This window comes from Telopea speciosissima, chromosome 5, assembly GCF_018873765.1.
Source record: "Telopea speciosissima isolate NSW1024214 ecotype Mountain lineage chromosome 5, Tspe_v1, whole genome shotgun sequence".
NCBI classification, from domain to species: domain Eukaryota; kingdom Viridiplantae; phylum Streptophyta; class Magnoliopsida; order Proteales; family Proteaceae; genus Telopea; species Telopea speciosissima.
This window is the reverse complement of record NC_057920.1, coordinates 45,361,920-45,376,884: the sequence shown is the minus strand read 5'-3', so window position 1 is coordinate 45,376,884 and position 14,965 is coordinate 45,361,920. Positions and strand designations below refer to the sequence as shown.

General features: G+C 37.2%; 1 protein-coding gene across 1 annotated transcript; it reads left to right on the top strand.

The window, feature by feature from the left end:
* The first annotated feature begins 11,071 nt into the window (after nt 1-11,071).
* LOC122661564 (uncharacterized membrane protein At1g16860-like) lies at nt 11,072-14,736 on the top strand. Its single transcript, XM_043857002.1, has 4 exons — nt 11,072-12,207; nt 12,853-13,008; nt 13,861-14,072; nt 14,312-14,736. The coding sequence occupies exons 1-4, from the start codon at nt 11,287-11,289 to the stop codon at nt 14,502-14,504; spliced, it is 1,482 nt and encodes a 493-aa protein (XP_043712937.1). The 5' UTR covers nt 11,072-11,286; the 3' UTR covers nt 14,505-14,736.
* Nucleotides 14,737-14,965: the final 229 nt, after the last annotated feature.

Here is a 14,965-nt window from a genome sequence, read left to right as displayed (position 1 = left end):
GTTGCACCATTGGAGGTTCAGATCTGTTTACTTGGTATGCTCGTTGGAGGAACAACACTTAAGGCTCATCAGATTAGCAAATTTCTATTAATTCCTCTTGTTTTAATTATGTGATTATTTATGGGATGTGAAATAAACCCCAATCGATCTCTTTTCGTTGCGCATTCGGGTATGGGATGGATTCCTCTTTCCATGGGATGGAAAAGAGATGAAATTTCTCTCTCTTGGAGATCCCATAATTTTATAGGACAAGAAAGAGAAAGATTTGGTAAAGAATTTTATACCAAATATCATTAGGGTACCCATGAGAGACCATGGGAATCCCTAAAAATTAAATAGGGTGCCCTGGGGACAACCCTAGAGATCCCAAGAGTTGGGAACTCAAATAAAACATATGTCATTAGTTTCCATGGCAAACATGGATAATCCCATGGACCGTAGTATGACCTAAAGAAGGAAGAAATATGTTGGGCCCCCCACCCACCATATGTTGGGTCCAGGGTTTCTGTTCACAGTATCGAAACAGGTATCGACTAGTTCCGAAACTGATATCATATATAATATATCGATCTGTATCAACTGTATCAGACAATTTTATTCTCAATGATATCAATATTGTACTATATATTGATCACTTTACCCTCTATTCGTATAGTATCACCGACCTGACCGAATCGGTCGATACTGATCTGACATCGATTCTTAAAAGCCTGGTTGGGTCAGCAATGCTGATCAAACTCTTGGTTTTTTTTAATTGTTCTCTTCAACAAATGAGACCTCTCACTAACTCTGTTTTTTTTTTTTTTTTTTTTCATTGAAGAATTGTTTAATCAATTGCCAAAAAGAAAAATTTTGTTTAATCATGAAACATGGAACAATGCCTTGTACTCAATTAAACAAATAATTATGCCACCCCATTCATACTCATTATTAATCTTAAGATGCTTCTTCTTATTTATTGTATTTTTATACTATACTCACTCTCTTTCCACAACTCTTCAATGTAAACACCACCTCCAAATGAACTAGAAAAGTTATAAATAGCGGCAATCAAATAAGGAAATTGTATCTTGCGGGCAAAATGTTTTTTTTTTTTTTTTAGTTATGAAACCGCGTCAGTTTCTAAGAAATTAATTCTAAAAAAAAAAAATCATATTTTTCTTTTCTACTGTCCCCCTCTTTTATTTTTTTTATATGGTAGAACTCCTGTCTCCCTCTAAAGGAAAGAAAATTGAAAAAAAATTCATACAACGCCAAATTATATTTTTAAACAGAATATATTATTACACTATCTAAATCTAAATGTGAAAAAGGTCCTCATCATATTATTTTAATGGCAAAATGAGCCCTTTAATAAGGACAATTTGAAGACCCCTCACAGCTCTACAGGGTAAGTTGTATCTTGCAGATAACCTATCCATTTGTATATAGCTGTGGAATCCTCTCACTTTCTAAGAAATACCTTAAAATTCTCTCCCTCCTTAAAATCTTTTAGGACAAGAGATCATTGCATGGTCGTGTGGCCCCTACATCACCGTAAGGCCAATGAGAGTATGCGTAAGAGCATTAATCTGAATGAAATTATTTTATTCCACAAGGGGTGGATGGTAATTTTGTACACTCCTGTGTTTGGGCACAGAATCCACGCAATTAGGTATCATTCTTTTTCCCAATCTTTTATTTCCATTTTCAAATATAAAAGGTCTTCATCATATTGCCCTTAATGACAAGAGGAGGACTTTAGAATGAATAATCCAAGGGAAAAGGTTCTTTGAGCTGTTGGGTAGGGTGCGTTAGGGGTGTAAATTGGTTCAGAATCAAGTATTCAGTTCGGTCTAATTTCAATCCGGTTCCAAGGAGTGTTGGTGTGATCCAAACCAAACTGAGTCTCATTTCTGTTCTGAAATTTGGAACTCAAACCGAATATATTCGGTTGATTCTAATTCCTATATATATGGGAAATTGTTCTCTGTCTGGGAGCATAACGCTATGCCAACGCTCCCTGTGTCTATCCCTCTCCTCCCCAAAACAAGGGCCACAACTATCTTTTCATATGGAGAGGAGAAATATAGACACATGGGAGCACTAGCGTAGGCCACTATCTCAGACAGAGTTCGATTCAATTTATTCTGACCGAATCCGGTTTCGATTTTCGATTTCAGTTTTAATTTGACACATTTAGACTACATATCTTTTTGTCACACCTCATTGGTGCGATCTCCTATACCACTTACTCAAACCCCTCCTCCTAAAATCTAATTAGCCCAATCGATTGCATGTAATTTAAAAAATGGGATAAAGTTCTCTGCACTGGGGCACAGGGTGATACGCCCATACACATGGGGGTGGGCAAAATGACCGACCTACCCTCTGGATGACCCAAACCCCACCCTATGTGTCTGGGCGCAGCCTACGCCTAGATGCGTTCTCGGACAGAGAACATGCGCCCTTAAAAAAATATATCACCATTGATATACGTTTTGGTATGTATAATAGGGATTTTTTCCTACTTATTCAATAAATGTCAAATATTCTCATTAAATGCATTGTTGGCATTAATATATATCATAGCCTCATGGGGAAAATTATCCTCTCAGGTTCCCTTCCTTGTACAGTTCCCTAATGCCTCTAATAAGAAGGGGGTAGACCCCACCCGGGCAGTGTGTTCAGGCAGGGAATAAAGTGGTCATTTCTAGCCCCTATGTAGAAAACCTAAGAGGATAAAGATCCTAACCTCACGGCCTTCCAAGTTCCACCCTCCCACCCCCCCCCCCCCCTCCACTAGAAGCATTCCTAAACTATCCTATTTTCTTCACAATCCTTATCCCCTTCTTCCCTTATTTACACAATTCAAACTTCCATATAATACCATGGAATGTCAACTTAACGTATGATACACTCTAAATTTGATTTCGTAGGCCATGTTTTCAATTCCCTAATCCATTCCAGTCCACTTTCTTATAATTAAGGTTTGTTGTTAAAAAGGAGACCTGCTTGATATTTTTACCTAGAAATATATATTTATGGAACCAGGAAGGTAGAGGTTTTCAAGTTGGCTATTGGGATTTATGATGATAACGACTCTTGAAGCGTCCTCAACTGAACCATTCATAATTACTTCAAGAAGATTTTTTGTTTTTTGTTTTTTTAAAGTATAGAAATGGGGAGACAAAAGGTTATCTGAGCTAGTAGGGCTAGTGGGGCTAGTGGGGCAGGATATACTACCATGAAATGACCTCGCTGCCTCTAATGTGCAATATCGTCGTGGCACCTCATTGGTGCACTCTTCTATGCTGCTTGTTCGGAGAACCTCTCCCACAAATGATATATTCTTTTGTGTGCTCTCAATGAGTTAAATTTTTATTGCACCAAGAAAAAAAAAGGAATTTTCTTATTCACACCTCTCAAAATGTTAAATAATTTGTAATGTCACATTTTTACCCTTTAGTATGATACACAATTTTATTTTATTTTTTTGTAATGAAAATAATAGTACACATGTATACTCAAAAAATATGCATGATAATGACACTTTGTGATAATCACATAATGATATGTCACTTTTAAATTATTTTTGAAAACCTGTTTACATCGATATGTTAAAGATCTTTTGGGAATAAGATAAAAGACAATTAAAAGAAGTTGTTAAGTTCTAAATACACTTGTGGAGGTGTCATTTAGACACTTCCTAAACCCCCATACTAACAATGCTACAGTCTAAAATGTATTTACAAATTTGTCCTCAAGATGCTTTTTCTTCACTCTCCCATCCATACTTGGAAAACCAAGTTTTGACTTGGGTGAGTCATTCAAGTCGAGTAAAAAAAAACATGGAACCTAATCAAAAGTCATGAAGACATGTACATGTTCAAGAACTGACCAGACCAGGTTTGAGTCACTCCAAGTCACATGAACCTTAGCCTATTTTTCTTCAAACTTGTGAAACAATCATAACCTCAATCCCTTCGCTCCTAACTTAGAAAAGGAGAAGAAGGAAGATATTAACAAAGGGAAAAAGAAGGTTGTTAGGTCACGTGGTCCCTACACTAGTATGGGGGTCAATGGAAACGTATGCACATGCATATAGTAGGGGTGGGCTCACGGGGGTGGGGGTCATTTCACACTTCCTATGTCTAGGTGTAGGGGCCATGCAATCTGGCAGTGATCCCTCGCCTATTAGTAAAATAAAATTTAATAAACATGACTCATTCTAACTAGGTTTGACTCGTCCAATTCATTAAGTTTTGAAAATGACAAGTCATGTTTTATCATGTATTTAAAAAAAAATAAAAAAGCGCTTTAACATTGAAAATTTTCAAAAAAAAATTTCCGAATCCATAAAGGTATGCAAAGTAAAAATCTCATTTTTTTGGGGGGGGGGGGGGATGGGTAAGGGTTCTTTGAGAGCCTACGGCACACCCTACATCAAGAGGTATTACCATATTTAATTTATGGGAGAAAGAATGTTGCTTGGTCACGCTCCCTATGCTTTTTCACATGGACAAATAAAAAGACCATCCCACCCCATGCATGTCCTGCCATTGGCCCAGCCATTATTAGCAGAGTGGCCACGCGACCAAACTGTGTTCTTTTTCCCTTAATTTATTTCTTTAAGAGAGAGAAAATATTATTACGCCATTAAACAATGGTGTAGAAAACCCCTTAGGCTGAGAGATGCTAAAACGCCTTACGCCAGAAACACTAACCCTTTCCAATTTCCAATGTAATGGGGTTAAAATGGAAAACAAAGATGATGGATCCTTTTGCATTGGTCACATTCCCAATTTTCCTATTTATATATGGATGCATGGACCACCATCACCAATTGTCAGATATTTTTTCTATCAATCACATAAATTTTGAACTTTCTTTTTTTCTATCTTTATTAAATCCCATTATTAAACAATTAATTTAAACTAGAGCCTTCTACCAAGCAAAAAAAAACACAAAACTTAAACTAGAGCTTAGATTCTTTAACCCTCTAAATAATCCTCTTCTCTTCGTTAGGCCATACATAGCCCATAGGTGTTTTGGTGTATCACCTCTATGCCCTCCTAAGCAAACTGAAAAGTGTAGAAAGTGTAAGTTGGAAGTTAAAACCAAATTGTCGGGTCGGGTCAGGTCAGATCAGGTCGGATCGACAGGAAATGGTTTTTTTTTTTTTCTGTTTTTTCGTTTTTCCGGTTTTCAATGCGCTATGGTTAAGACATCGTTATCCTGTGGGGACAAAGTTAGCGGCGGTGTGGGGGTGTGCACGAGAAAAAGGAAGAAATAGTATGAAATACCTAAAACGCCCCTCTCTTGCAGACATTATTTCAATGTACAACCCAAACTGCTTCGTTTTCGATATTGCCATTAATGAAATCGACAAATTGATCACAGATTGGGAATTGGGGGAACTCACCGTTGAGAATGGTTTTTAATTGGTCTACTGTGCATAGGATTTACCAAATTACTAATTCTAACCTTTCTTCTCTAAAATGACGAAAAAATCCTTTATTTATTTCAGGGAAAAAGAAAATTTGTTTGGTCACATGGTTCGTGTGCATAGACAAGAGCGCATGAAATACTTGTTCAGCACTTAGTGAAATAAAAAATCTCATATAGAGGTGTTCTTATGTACGCTCTCATTGGCCCCATGTGCTGGTTTAGGAGCTACATGACCCAAGTAGTGATCTATCGCCCTTATTCTTATTTAGTTTCAATTTGTCTCAACATGAAATCGATAGTAATGATAAAAAGAAACTGTAGAGGGTTGGACACGCCACTAGCTTTCCTGGAGCTAGCGGTTGTGCCCAATAGAGAGGTGAGAAGTGGAGGGCAGGGGTCATTTCCATAGAGGTGGGAGAGAGACTCACGCTAGGCACAAAGGCAACATACCCAACCTTTACCCAAAAGAAATGTAGCGAAAATTTTTTATTGATAGGCAGGGTAGGGGTATTAAAATCCTCTGCAATACCGACGGGGTGGCAATGCACATCCGACGGCACAGCAAAGGTCATGTGTGCCATGTGTGCCACCTGGCCTCTGCTGTGCCGTCGGATGTGCACTGCCGGCCCGCCGGTACTGCAGAGGATCCTGGTCCCAGGGTAAGGTGGCTCAACTAGTTATGTCATATAGACGGGTGATGTTGCAATTATGGTTGTTGAATGGCTAGTGAATCATCTTGATCGGCATGTGTCAAATTTCATACTCAAATTTGAATCATGGAAAAAGGAACGTTATCCGGTCATGTGGCCCCTGCGCCCAGACACAGCATCGTGTAAAATTATTGTTACACCCCCGTGAAATAAAGAATCTCCTTCTTGTTGATGCCCATGTGTGTGCTTTCATTGGCCCTCACACTGGTGTAGGGGCCATGCGATTGGCAATTAATGATCTCTTGCTCTTGAATTATATACCTTCTGATGCATTTTTCTATGCACCTTTTTGACAATCTAAACATTGTTGTGCATTTATTTGGACTAAAACTCGAATAAGGAAGTGTTAAACTCTACTTATCCACAAAATTTCCGTCGCATTTAATCTACCTATGGCACAAGGAGGTCAGTGAAAATATTAGATTATGCAATTTAATTTGAATTGGACAGTTTAATTGGTTAGTTTGATTTAAGACCTTGACCTATGCCTAAATCATTTTAGAACCTTCCTGTGAATTGATCACCTAGCTGATTAAATTTGATTATTAGTTAAGATGTTGTAGTTGGCTTGTGCCAACCTTCAAATTGGATGAAGTTGGGTTAACAATCCCTTCAATAAGGGATTACTATACATGGTTTAGACATTGTGAAGAGGTTTTCTAGAAAAATTATTAACATTTGAGGTTTTCTTGTTCCAGGGAATTCTTGACCCACAAAGCTTCAAGATTCCAATACAATTGAACCTTTATGCATCATAAGGTGGAAAAAAAAAATCATCTAAAAATATTTTTTACACACATTTGTAATGTTGAGTTTTTGTTAACATTATCTTTTGAAATTTGTATAACTAAAATAAGTTCTTAGAGTTGGTCCTTTTTTCCCTTCTTTTTCTTGTAGTTTTTGAGTAACTTCCCCTATTTTAATTTGTGAGATACAAAATTCATAAAGAAAAAGCTAATATGCCAAAGTCTTGGATAGTTAAAGTTTATGATTATTCCGATCATTTTTGATATATTTGATGTGAAAATCCTACCTAAAAAAATAATAGGGATAATTAAAAAAATAATCAAGTAACCTACAAAAATAGATCATTCAAAAAATAATTTTAAAGTATATTCTTATTTTTAATATAGTTAGCTCGAACTAAAATGAAAATATTAAATAATAAAAAATTACTACCAAACTAAGTACAATATGAGAAAACTTAACTAGATAATATAAATGATAAAAGGAAATCATTTCTCACTTTAAACATAAGAAAATGACAAAACCAAAGAGTTATATTTCAAATTTTGAAATGAGAAGGAAAAAAAACAGAAGAAGCTCTTTTCCTATTCTGATTAAGCAACTTATGGAACATAGGGTGAGCTCCTCCTTGAAAGATTGTCAATTTAGTTCATTACTATAAAGATATATTAAATAATGGTGTAGATTTTAGTATCAGTTACACTAATAAGGAGTCTAATAAATTTTTTCATCAATTAGCTAAGTTTGGTGTTACATGTATTTTAATTAACATGTGTTTTCTTATTCAATTGTCAATTGTGTTGTACATGTTGTCTTAGATGAAAAGACCTTTTGTATCTATACAAGTGAATGATCAATAAATGAAATTTCGCTTTTTTAAGAAAAAAAAAATTCAAATATAATAAAAGCCCAAATACTGTTTTTTTTGTTGTTGGTAAAAAACCAATTACCGAATCGTTAAAAAAAAGAAGAAGAAAATTTAGCTAATGTTTGTTTATCTTTTACTGGAATCCTTAATCTCTCTTTAAAGGATGACTGGAGAGGAATCTATCAAAAAAAAGCCATTTTTTCCTTACAAATTTTGTATTTCTTTGAGAGGTTTGGGGGACCATTACACTCCAAGGCTTCACAAAATCGCAATCGAATGTTCTCCCAATGTTAGATATACTTCGAAAAAGAAAATAAATTTCATTATAAGTGCATACTTTGTGTTAATTCATTCAAATTTATTATATTATTAACTTTTTTTATATTTAGGTTCTTCTTCTTTTTTAATATATGAATTTCAATGGAATTGTATCACTTGGTAGTTGACTTTGTTAAGTTCATAGCAATTTAGTCATCAATTTTATTTGACCACTTATGATTTAAAGTCAAACAATTTCAAGTCGATGAATCCATTTAGTTATATAAAAAAAGGAAAGGGCTCCCCACGTCACCAATGCAGAGAAAATCTCCCACACCACACCTATGATGTTACAGGAAACAAGAGCATTAACATGAGAACCAAACTGTAAGAAGAGAAAAGAAAAAGAAAAAAATGTGAGAGGGTCTACATGAAAAAATTTTCAGATAGAAAAATTAAAACAAACCATGTTAATAGAGATTTGATATTGCATCTTTTTATGTCATTGTCTACTTATCCATACCAGGGAAAATATCCCTTTTTCATGAACTACCTGTTAATCACATCACCCAAGAATTAGGGCAATAATAAAGAAAAAGGCCCTTTGATTGCCTTAAACCACATATTCTATCATCCCCTTCAAGATCCTAACCTAACCCTCATGGAAGAATAATAGTATGAGGGGTGGTGGGGGAGGGAAAGCACCCTAAATATTCACTAAGACTTTAATTTTGAAGTAGAATCCTCTTATGACAAACCTCTCATAATAGGGATGTGATGCCTTGCTCATTATATGGGATTGAGTGCAACAAACTCAATCCAGTCCAACTGTTGTTGAGTTGGGTAGGGTTCCTTTGGTGAGACAATTTAAAACAGTTCTTCAAGATTTTTATTTGCTTTTTCTCCTTCAAGATCTAAAGGAAAACAACTTTTTATGAAGATTAGGTAACATAACAGACAAGGCATTGTTGGAAATGTCATTTCTATCATCTCCAAGGGCATTTTGGTCTTAAAAGAGTAAAGAACATGTCTTGCCATTTTTAAATGTAACGGTGGACAAATTAACCAGAGTCAATGACAAGAAAGTATTATAGATAAGTAGATTTTTAGATCCAGCAATCCAGCAAGGAAATGTTTTTTTTCTAGTGCAAATCCAGCAAGGATCAAAACAGCTTCCATTTATAAAACAAAAAAAAGAAGTGGCAGTTTAGATATTACAAACCAAATCAATGGTCTCTTTGGTCATTCGACTGAGAGAAAGGGTAGAAAACTGGAGAGTCAGGGATGGTGGAAGGTGTGTTTTCACCTTTCCTCTAAATCTCTTCCTTCATTTTTTCCCCTCAGAGAATTATATATTCTCTCTCTAAAATTCCCCTTCACCTGTTTGGAGTCTTTTGTTAGAGGGACAATCAAGTTGGAATCGTTCTTCTCTCTCTTTCTCTCACTCTCCAGTAGATGCGATGGAGTCTACCTGCAGAACTAGTGTTCTCTTGGCTCCCCTTTTGAGTTGCTATGTCGCCAAATCTTCTGATTAGAATTTCAAGGACTTTTACAGGTGGGCTAAATCTCTCTCATTTTTGGGTTATTCCCTTTGTTCTTCTTCAATCTATCTCTCTATGTCAGTTTCTTTAAGTTGATTATTAGAGTTCTGAATCTAGATGTAGGGTTTCTGATCTTTATCATTTGGGTAGTTTTTATTAAAATGAGAATGTGGGTTTCATGGGCTTGTTTGGTTTGCCGATTTGGGATTTGGTTATTTTGGATTCTATATGTTGGAAATAAAAGTTCTCGGGTAAATGTTTACTAAGATGGAGGGTTGTCTCAGATACTGTTAATCTGGTTGTTTGGTAAATAGTTTGAATCTAGGTATGGTTTCTTTTTCGTGATTTGGGGTCTGGGTTTTTTGGGTTTTCTGATTCCAATGCTAGAAATGGTACGATTTACTGTAATTCTCTTAGTTGATAGGGTTTTCGATCTTTCTCATTTTGTTTACTTCCTTATGAAAGTTGGTGGTGTTGTTCCGTGATTTTTGGGGGGGGGGGGGGTTTGGGTTGTTGGCTCTGGGTCATGGATGTGTGAAATGGTGGTTTCTGTGAAATGTTGTACTTGGAAGTTTTTGATCTTAACCCCATTTTGGCTTTTTGCTAGAATGGGTTCGTTGAAATGTTTTTCTTCTGAGATTTGGAGTTTGAATTACTGGTTTTAGATTCCAGTTGTACTAAATTTTTGAATCTTAGGTTTGCTCAAAGTAGAGTTTTAAGTTCTCATACTCTCCTTGGTTCCTCTGTTGATGGGATCTAGGTTCCAATTCTTTTCGTCATTTAAAGTTAATATTTTGTGTTTCCTATTTCTTGTGGCATATTCTACTCTCTCTGCAAATTAGGACAGTGTCTAGAACAAAGACAATGACCCAGATTCAGTTTTGGGCTGTCTGATCCCAGCTGATTAAAATGGTAGCTTTGAAAATTGAGTTAGTTTTCTTTGAACATCCGGTTGCTATTGCTGGACTGGGGTATTAGGTGGTTTTTTTGCATTGTTGGAATTTGCGTTTCTGGTCTGTCTTCAAATTTTGGATATTCTCTGCTCATCCATCTGTCTTGTGTGAGATGTTATTTTTCTTTATTTTGCATAATTTGCAAACATTTTGATGCTAATGGGGATAACCCCTCCTTCTTCCCTTATTAAACGTTCTGATGTAAACAATTGGTTCTTGTCAAATGGGCTTATTTTCTCTTCTATACATTGATCCGGGTTGTAGACTTCTCCATTTGTACACAGATCCTCTTTTTCCCAGTTGATGTTGTGGTATTCTTACAGTTATGAACAGTTTTTGTTCTTTGCCCTTTCCACAGTGTTAGGATCTCCTGGCCCTGGTTTTCCTGCTTTGTTTATTTTATCGTTTCTGATGTTAAAATGGGCTAGGGATTCAGGTCCTTGGATTTGGTAGCATGGTCTATCTTTATTTAGATTTTCATGTATTCTATCTGTTTGCAGTGCTATTGTAGATATTTTTTTTATGTTTTTTCTTGGTATGGAATTGACCATGCTTTTGATGGAGTGCATTTTTTTATTCTCAGAAGGCCTTTGAGTACTGCGTCAGGATACTGTGATCTCATTCCACTGTCATTCCCCTTATGCTAATACAGTCCAAGATGCATAAGTTACACTGATCCTGCAGAGCCTGTTCTTTGGGTTAATTTGGAATCACATTGTTGTAGCTTCTTGTGACATTTGGTGTGAACAGTTTCTTGTGGAAAAATCAAAGTGAGCCTGATGGGTTCCAGATTCCCATCCCATCAGCTTAGTAATGGCCTCTATGTATCAGGCCGGCCTGAGCAGCCGAAGGAGAGGCCTCCAACAATGAGTTCCACAGCCATGCCTTACACTGGTGGTGACATCAAGAAGTCTGGGGAACTTGGGAAAATGTTTGATATCCCTGTGGAAGGCTCCAAGTCAAGGAAGTCTGGACCTATTACTGGTGCTCCTTCAAGGACTGGGTCATTTGGGGGTGCAGCTTCGCATTCCGGGCCAATCATGCCTAATGCTGCTGGTCGAGTAAGTTATTCTACGTCAGGTCCTGTATCTTCTGCAGGAGTCTCAGGTTCGGCTACAATGGTGACGGGGGGATTAAATAGGCAGAAGTCCAACTCTGGACCACTTAATAAACATGGGGATCCAGTTAAGAAGTCTTCTGGTCCTCAATCTGGTGGTGTGACCCCAGTTGGACGTCAAAACTCTGGCCCTCTTCCCCCAGTACTCCCCGCGACAGGTCTCATTACATCTGGTCCAATTTCTTCAGGTCCACTTAATTCATCTGGGGCCCCTCGGAAAGTATCTGGTCCTTTGGACTCTATGGGTTCTGTCAAATTACACAGTGCCTCGATTGCCCACAACCAGGCTGTTACTAATCTTAGCCAAGAAGATGATTATTCCTTTAAGAGAAGCTTCCCAAAACCAATATTGTGGTCAGTTGTTTTGTTGTTTGTGATGGGATTCATTGCCGGTGGCTTTATCCTTGGGGCTGTCCACAACCCCATTCTTCTCATTGTTGTTGTGGTTCTTTTTGGTGCTGTTGCTGCACTTTTCACTTGGAATAATTGTTGGGGAAGACGAGCTATCACAGGTTTCATTTCTCGTTATCCTGATGCCGAGCTTAGAACTGCAAAAAATGGGCAATATGTCAAAGTCTCTGGGGTATGTAACTTCTTGAGGAATGCTGATATAATTTTTTAATCTTTACTACTCATGGGTTGGCTATTAACCAATTTTTTTTTTCTCACAATTTCTGTTTTCTTATTGCCTACCTAAATTCTAATTTATATTCCAAAATGCGTCGATATATTAAAAATTTTAATTAAAAAAAATGTTGAAAAGTCATCTCATGTGTAAGCTCCCTAACAATCTAGTTTCAGGTTATCATTCTCATGAAATTGGACAGTTTGGTCAGTCCATAACTCAATATAGATTTTTCAAGAACATTCATGCTTTGTGTCTCCAAGTCCTTGAGAAAAGGAAAACAGGTACAAGGAGCTCTGAGTTCTTGTGGGTGAAATAATTTATGGCAGAATAAGGTTCAGAATTTGTCTGTAGAACTGTAGGTTTTGCTTCAAGATAAGTTAACTTAGGGTGATGATATCTGACCCTTGAACAGGGTTTCATGGAAACTGTAGTTTGTTTTTGCAATATGGAAATATCTCTTTATTTCTAATTCTACTTTTCTTGTTCTTAGAATGTTTATTGTGCCTTGAAATTACTTTCCTAATTCTTTCCCTTCTCACTACATGTACTTTCTTATTACATGTTTTCTTACTTGTGTATATACATTGCAATTTCCTGTAGGTAGTCACCTGTGGAAATGTACCCCTAGAGTCCACCTTTCAGAAGGTATCTAGATGTGTCTACACATCTACAAGTTTATATGAATACCGGGGATGGGATTCAAAGGCTGCTAACCCTACGCATCGCCGTTTTACGTGGGGCCTCCGATCACTAGAGGTGGATTCAGAAACATTAACTTTTATTTTTATTTTTTTTAACTTTTTGAGAGGGGTGAGAATATTGCATTCCAGTAAATTTATATTTGTACTTTATGATGAGCTTTGCCTGCCATTAGTTTAAAAATCTGCCAGCTGTTCTTTTCTAATGATTCCATTTAGCATTTTCCATGTGGTGTTTCGTTTTTCACTATTTCCTTATTTTTTTTGTAATGACATTATTTCCCAGGGTCATCTCTTACGTTATTCTTTGTTAGACTATCTGGTTGCTTTGCTGTTTCTCAAAGCATTGCAGAGAACTTCTTAGTCCTCTTGCTTTAGTGTGGAGGATTGGGTGTTCTGTAATCATGGCATGTTCAAAAAAAGCCCTCAACCGGAGGTGGGGTAAGGCTCCTGTGTTCAAATGGTGACCACCTTGGAAGGTGGTGAATTGTCAAATTTGGCATATTTTTGAGATTATTAACTTCCATTGTATTTGCTTTTTCTTAGAATTTTGTGCTTCACTCGTGCTATTTTCATTTCTGCCTCTTTTGACCCAATGTTTTTGGACAAGGACCAATTTGAGTTGCCTGACCCATATCGCTCTCAGTTACGTAGTTGTCAAGGAGTCGCCTAGGTGACTGCCTTGGCATTTAGGTGCCTTGGTCACCTAGGCGGGCATTTTGGTTGCCTTGTTGGTGTCTCCTTGCGTCCAGACACCCTTCAACACCTTGGGTCGCATAGATGCTGTGACAACTATGCTCAGTTGTCACTTTGTTGCCACAGATATGTTGGTGCCAATGAAAGCTGTAATAAATGCTTCCAGATGCTGCTTGGTTTCCATGCCTTGATTGGAATGTTCTATCTATTGCAGAGGCATGTTGTGGACTTCTACATCTCTGATTTCCAGTCAGGATTACGGGCTTTGGTTAAGACTGGATATGGTGCAAGGGTGACTCCATATGTTGATGAGTCTGTCGTTGTTGACATCAACCCCTCCAATAGAGATCTATCGCCTGAATTTATCAGGTGGTTGGCTGAAAGGAACCTTTCAAGTGATGATCGGATAATGCGTTTGAAAGAAGGGTGAGAATTCAAGCCCTCTAAATTGATGTTTGTTGTGTACTTTCAGGTTTGGTGGAATGGTTTCCATATAAAGAGTTGAAAGCCATCTTTCAACCCCACCCCCCCCCCCCCCCCAAAAAAATCCACTTCCTTCATTTTAATAATATGTGAAGCTGGCATGGTTGGTTTAAACTCTCTCTATAAGATGCATTCTTAGACATGCTGAAACTCCACCTTTTATCTTTTTTGTGTCTTGATAGGTACATCAAGGAAGGCAGCACTGTTAGCGTAATGGGAGTCGTTCAGAGGAATGACAATGTGCTCATGATTGTTCCTCCTCCCGAACCTTTTTCTACAGGATGTCAGTGGTTCAAGTGTATCCTTCCTGCAAGTCTCGAGGGTGTTGTCCTGAGATGTGAAGATACGTCAAAGATTGATGTAATTCCAGTATAGTATCTAGGAAGAGGGGGTTGGTTGCAAATTTGTTTAGATAATATGCTGCTTTTAGAATTATATTGTTGGTGCTGCTGCTGCTGCTGATGGTTACGTGATGCTTAGGACAACGGTGGTGTTTTTCCTTTTAACTTGGTGTATAGTTCTCTGCGATTTCTTTTCTTTTAGGCTTGAAAGCTTTGTAATGAAGATGGCTTGATTATTATATGGAGGGCAACTTGATTTGTTTGAATAGGAGATTTGAGGTTGGCTTTTATGTTGAGTAATGTTTTTGAGGTATTGAGTAAAAATTGGGTTTGGCTCAAAACCTGTTGATCTTTACTCACCAGTCTTTTCTCCCTGTCCTGCCTCCATCTCTTGAGAAAATAAATGCAATTGGGAAGGCATTCAACCTAACAAGAAACAGTTGATGGTATTTGACTTGGTACAATAATGTCAATAATGATCCCCTGCAAGATGTA

What these genes read in the sequence shown, in the direction of transcription:
- LOC122661564 (XM_043857002.1), top strand. Translation starts at nt 11,287, where the DNA reads ATGGGTTCCAGATTCCCATCCCATCAGCTTAGTAATGGCCTCTATGTA. An exon ending in GGGGCCTCCGATCACTAGAG is followed by an intron (nt 13,009 to 13,860) that starts GTGGATTCAGAA and finishes TATCTATTGCAG; the next exon opens with AGGCATGTTGTGGACTTCTA. An exon ending in ATAATGCGTTTGAAAGAAGG is followed by an intron (nt 14,073 to 14,311) that starts GTGAGAATTCAA and finishes GTGTCTTGATAG; the next exon opens with GTACATCAAGGAAGGCAGCA.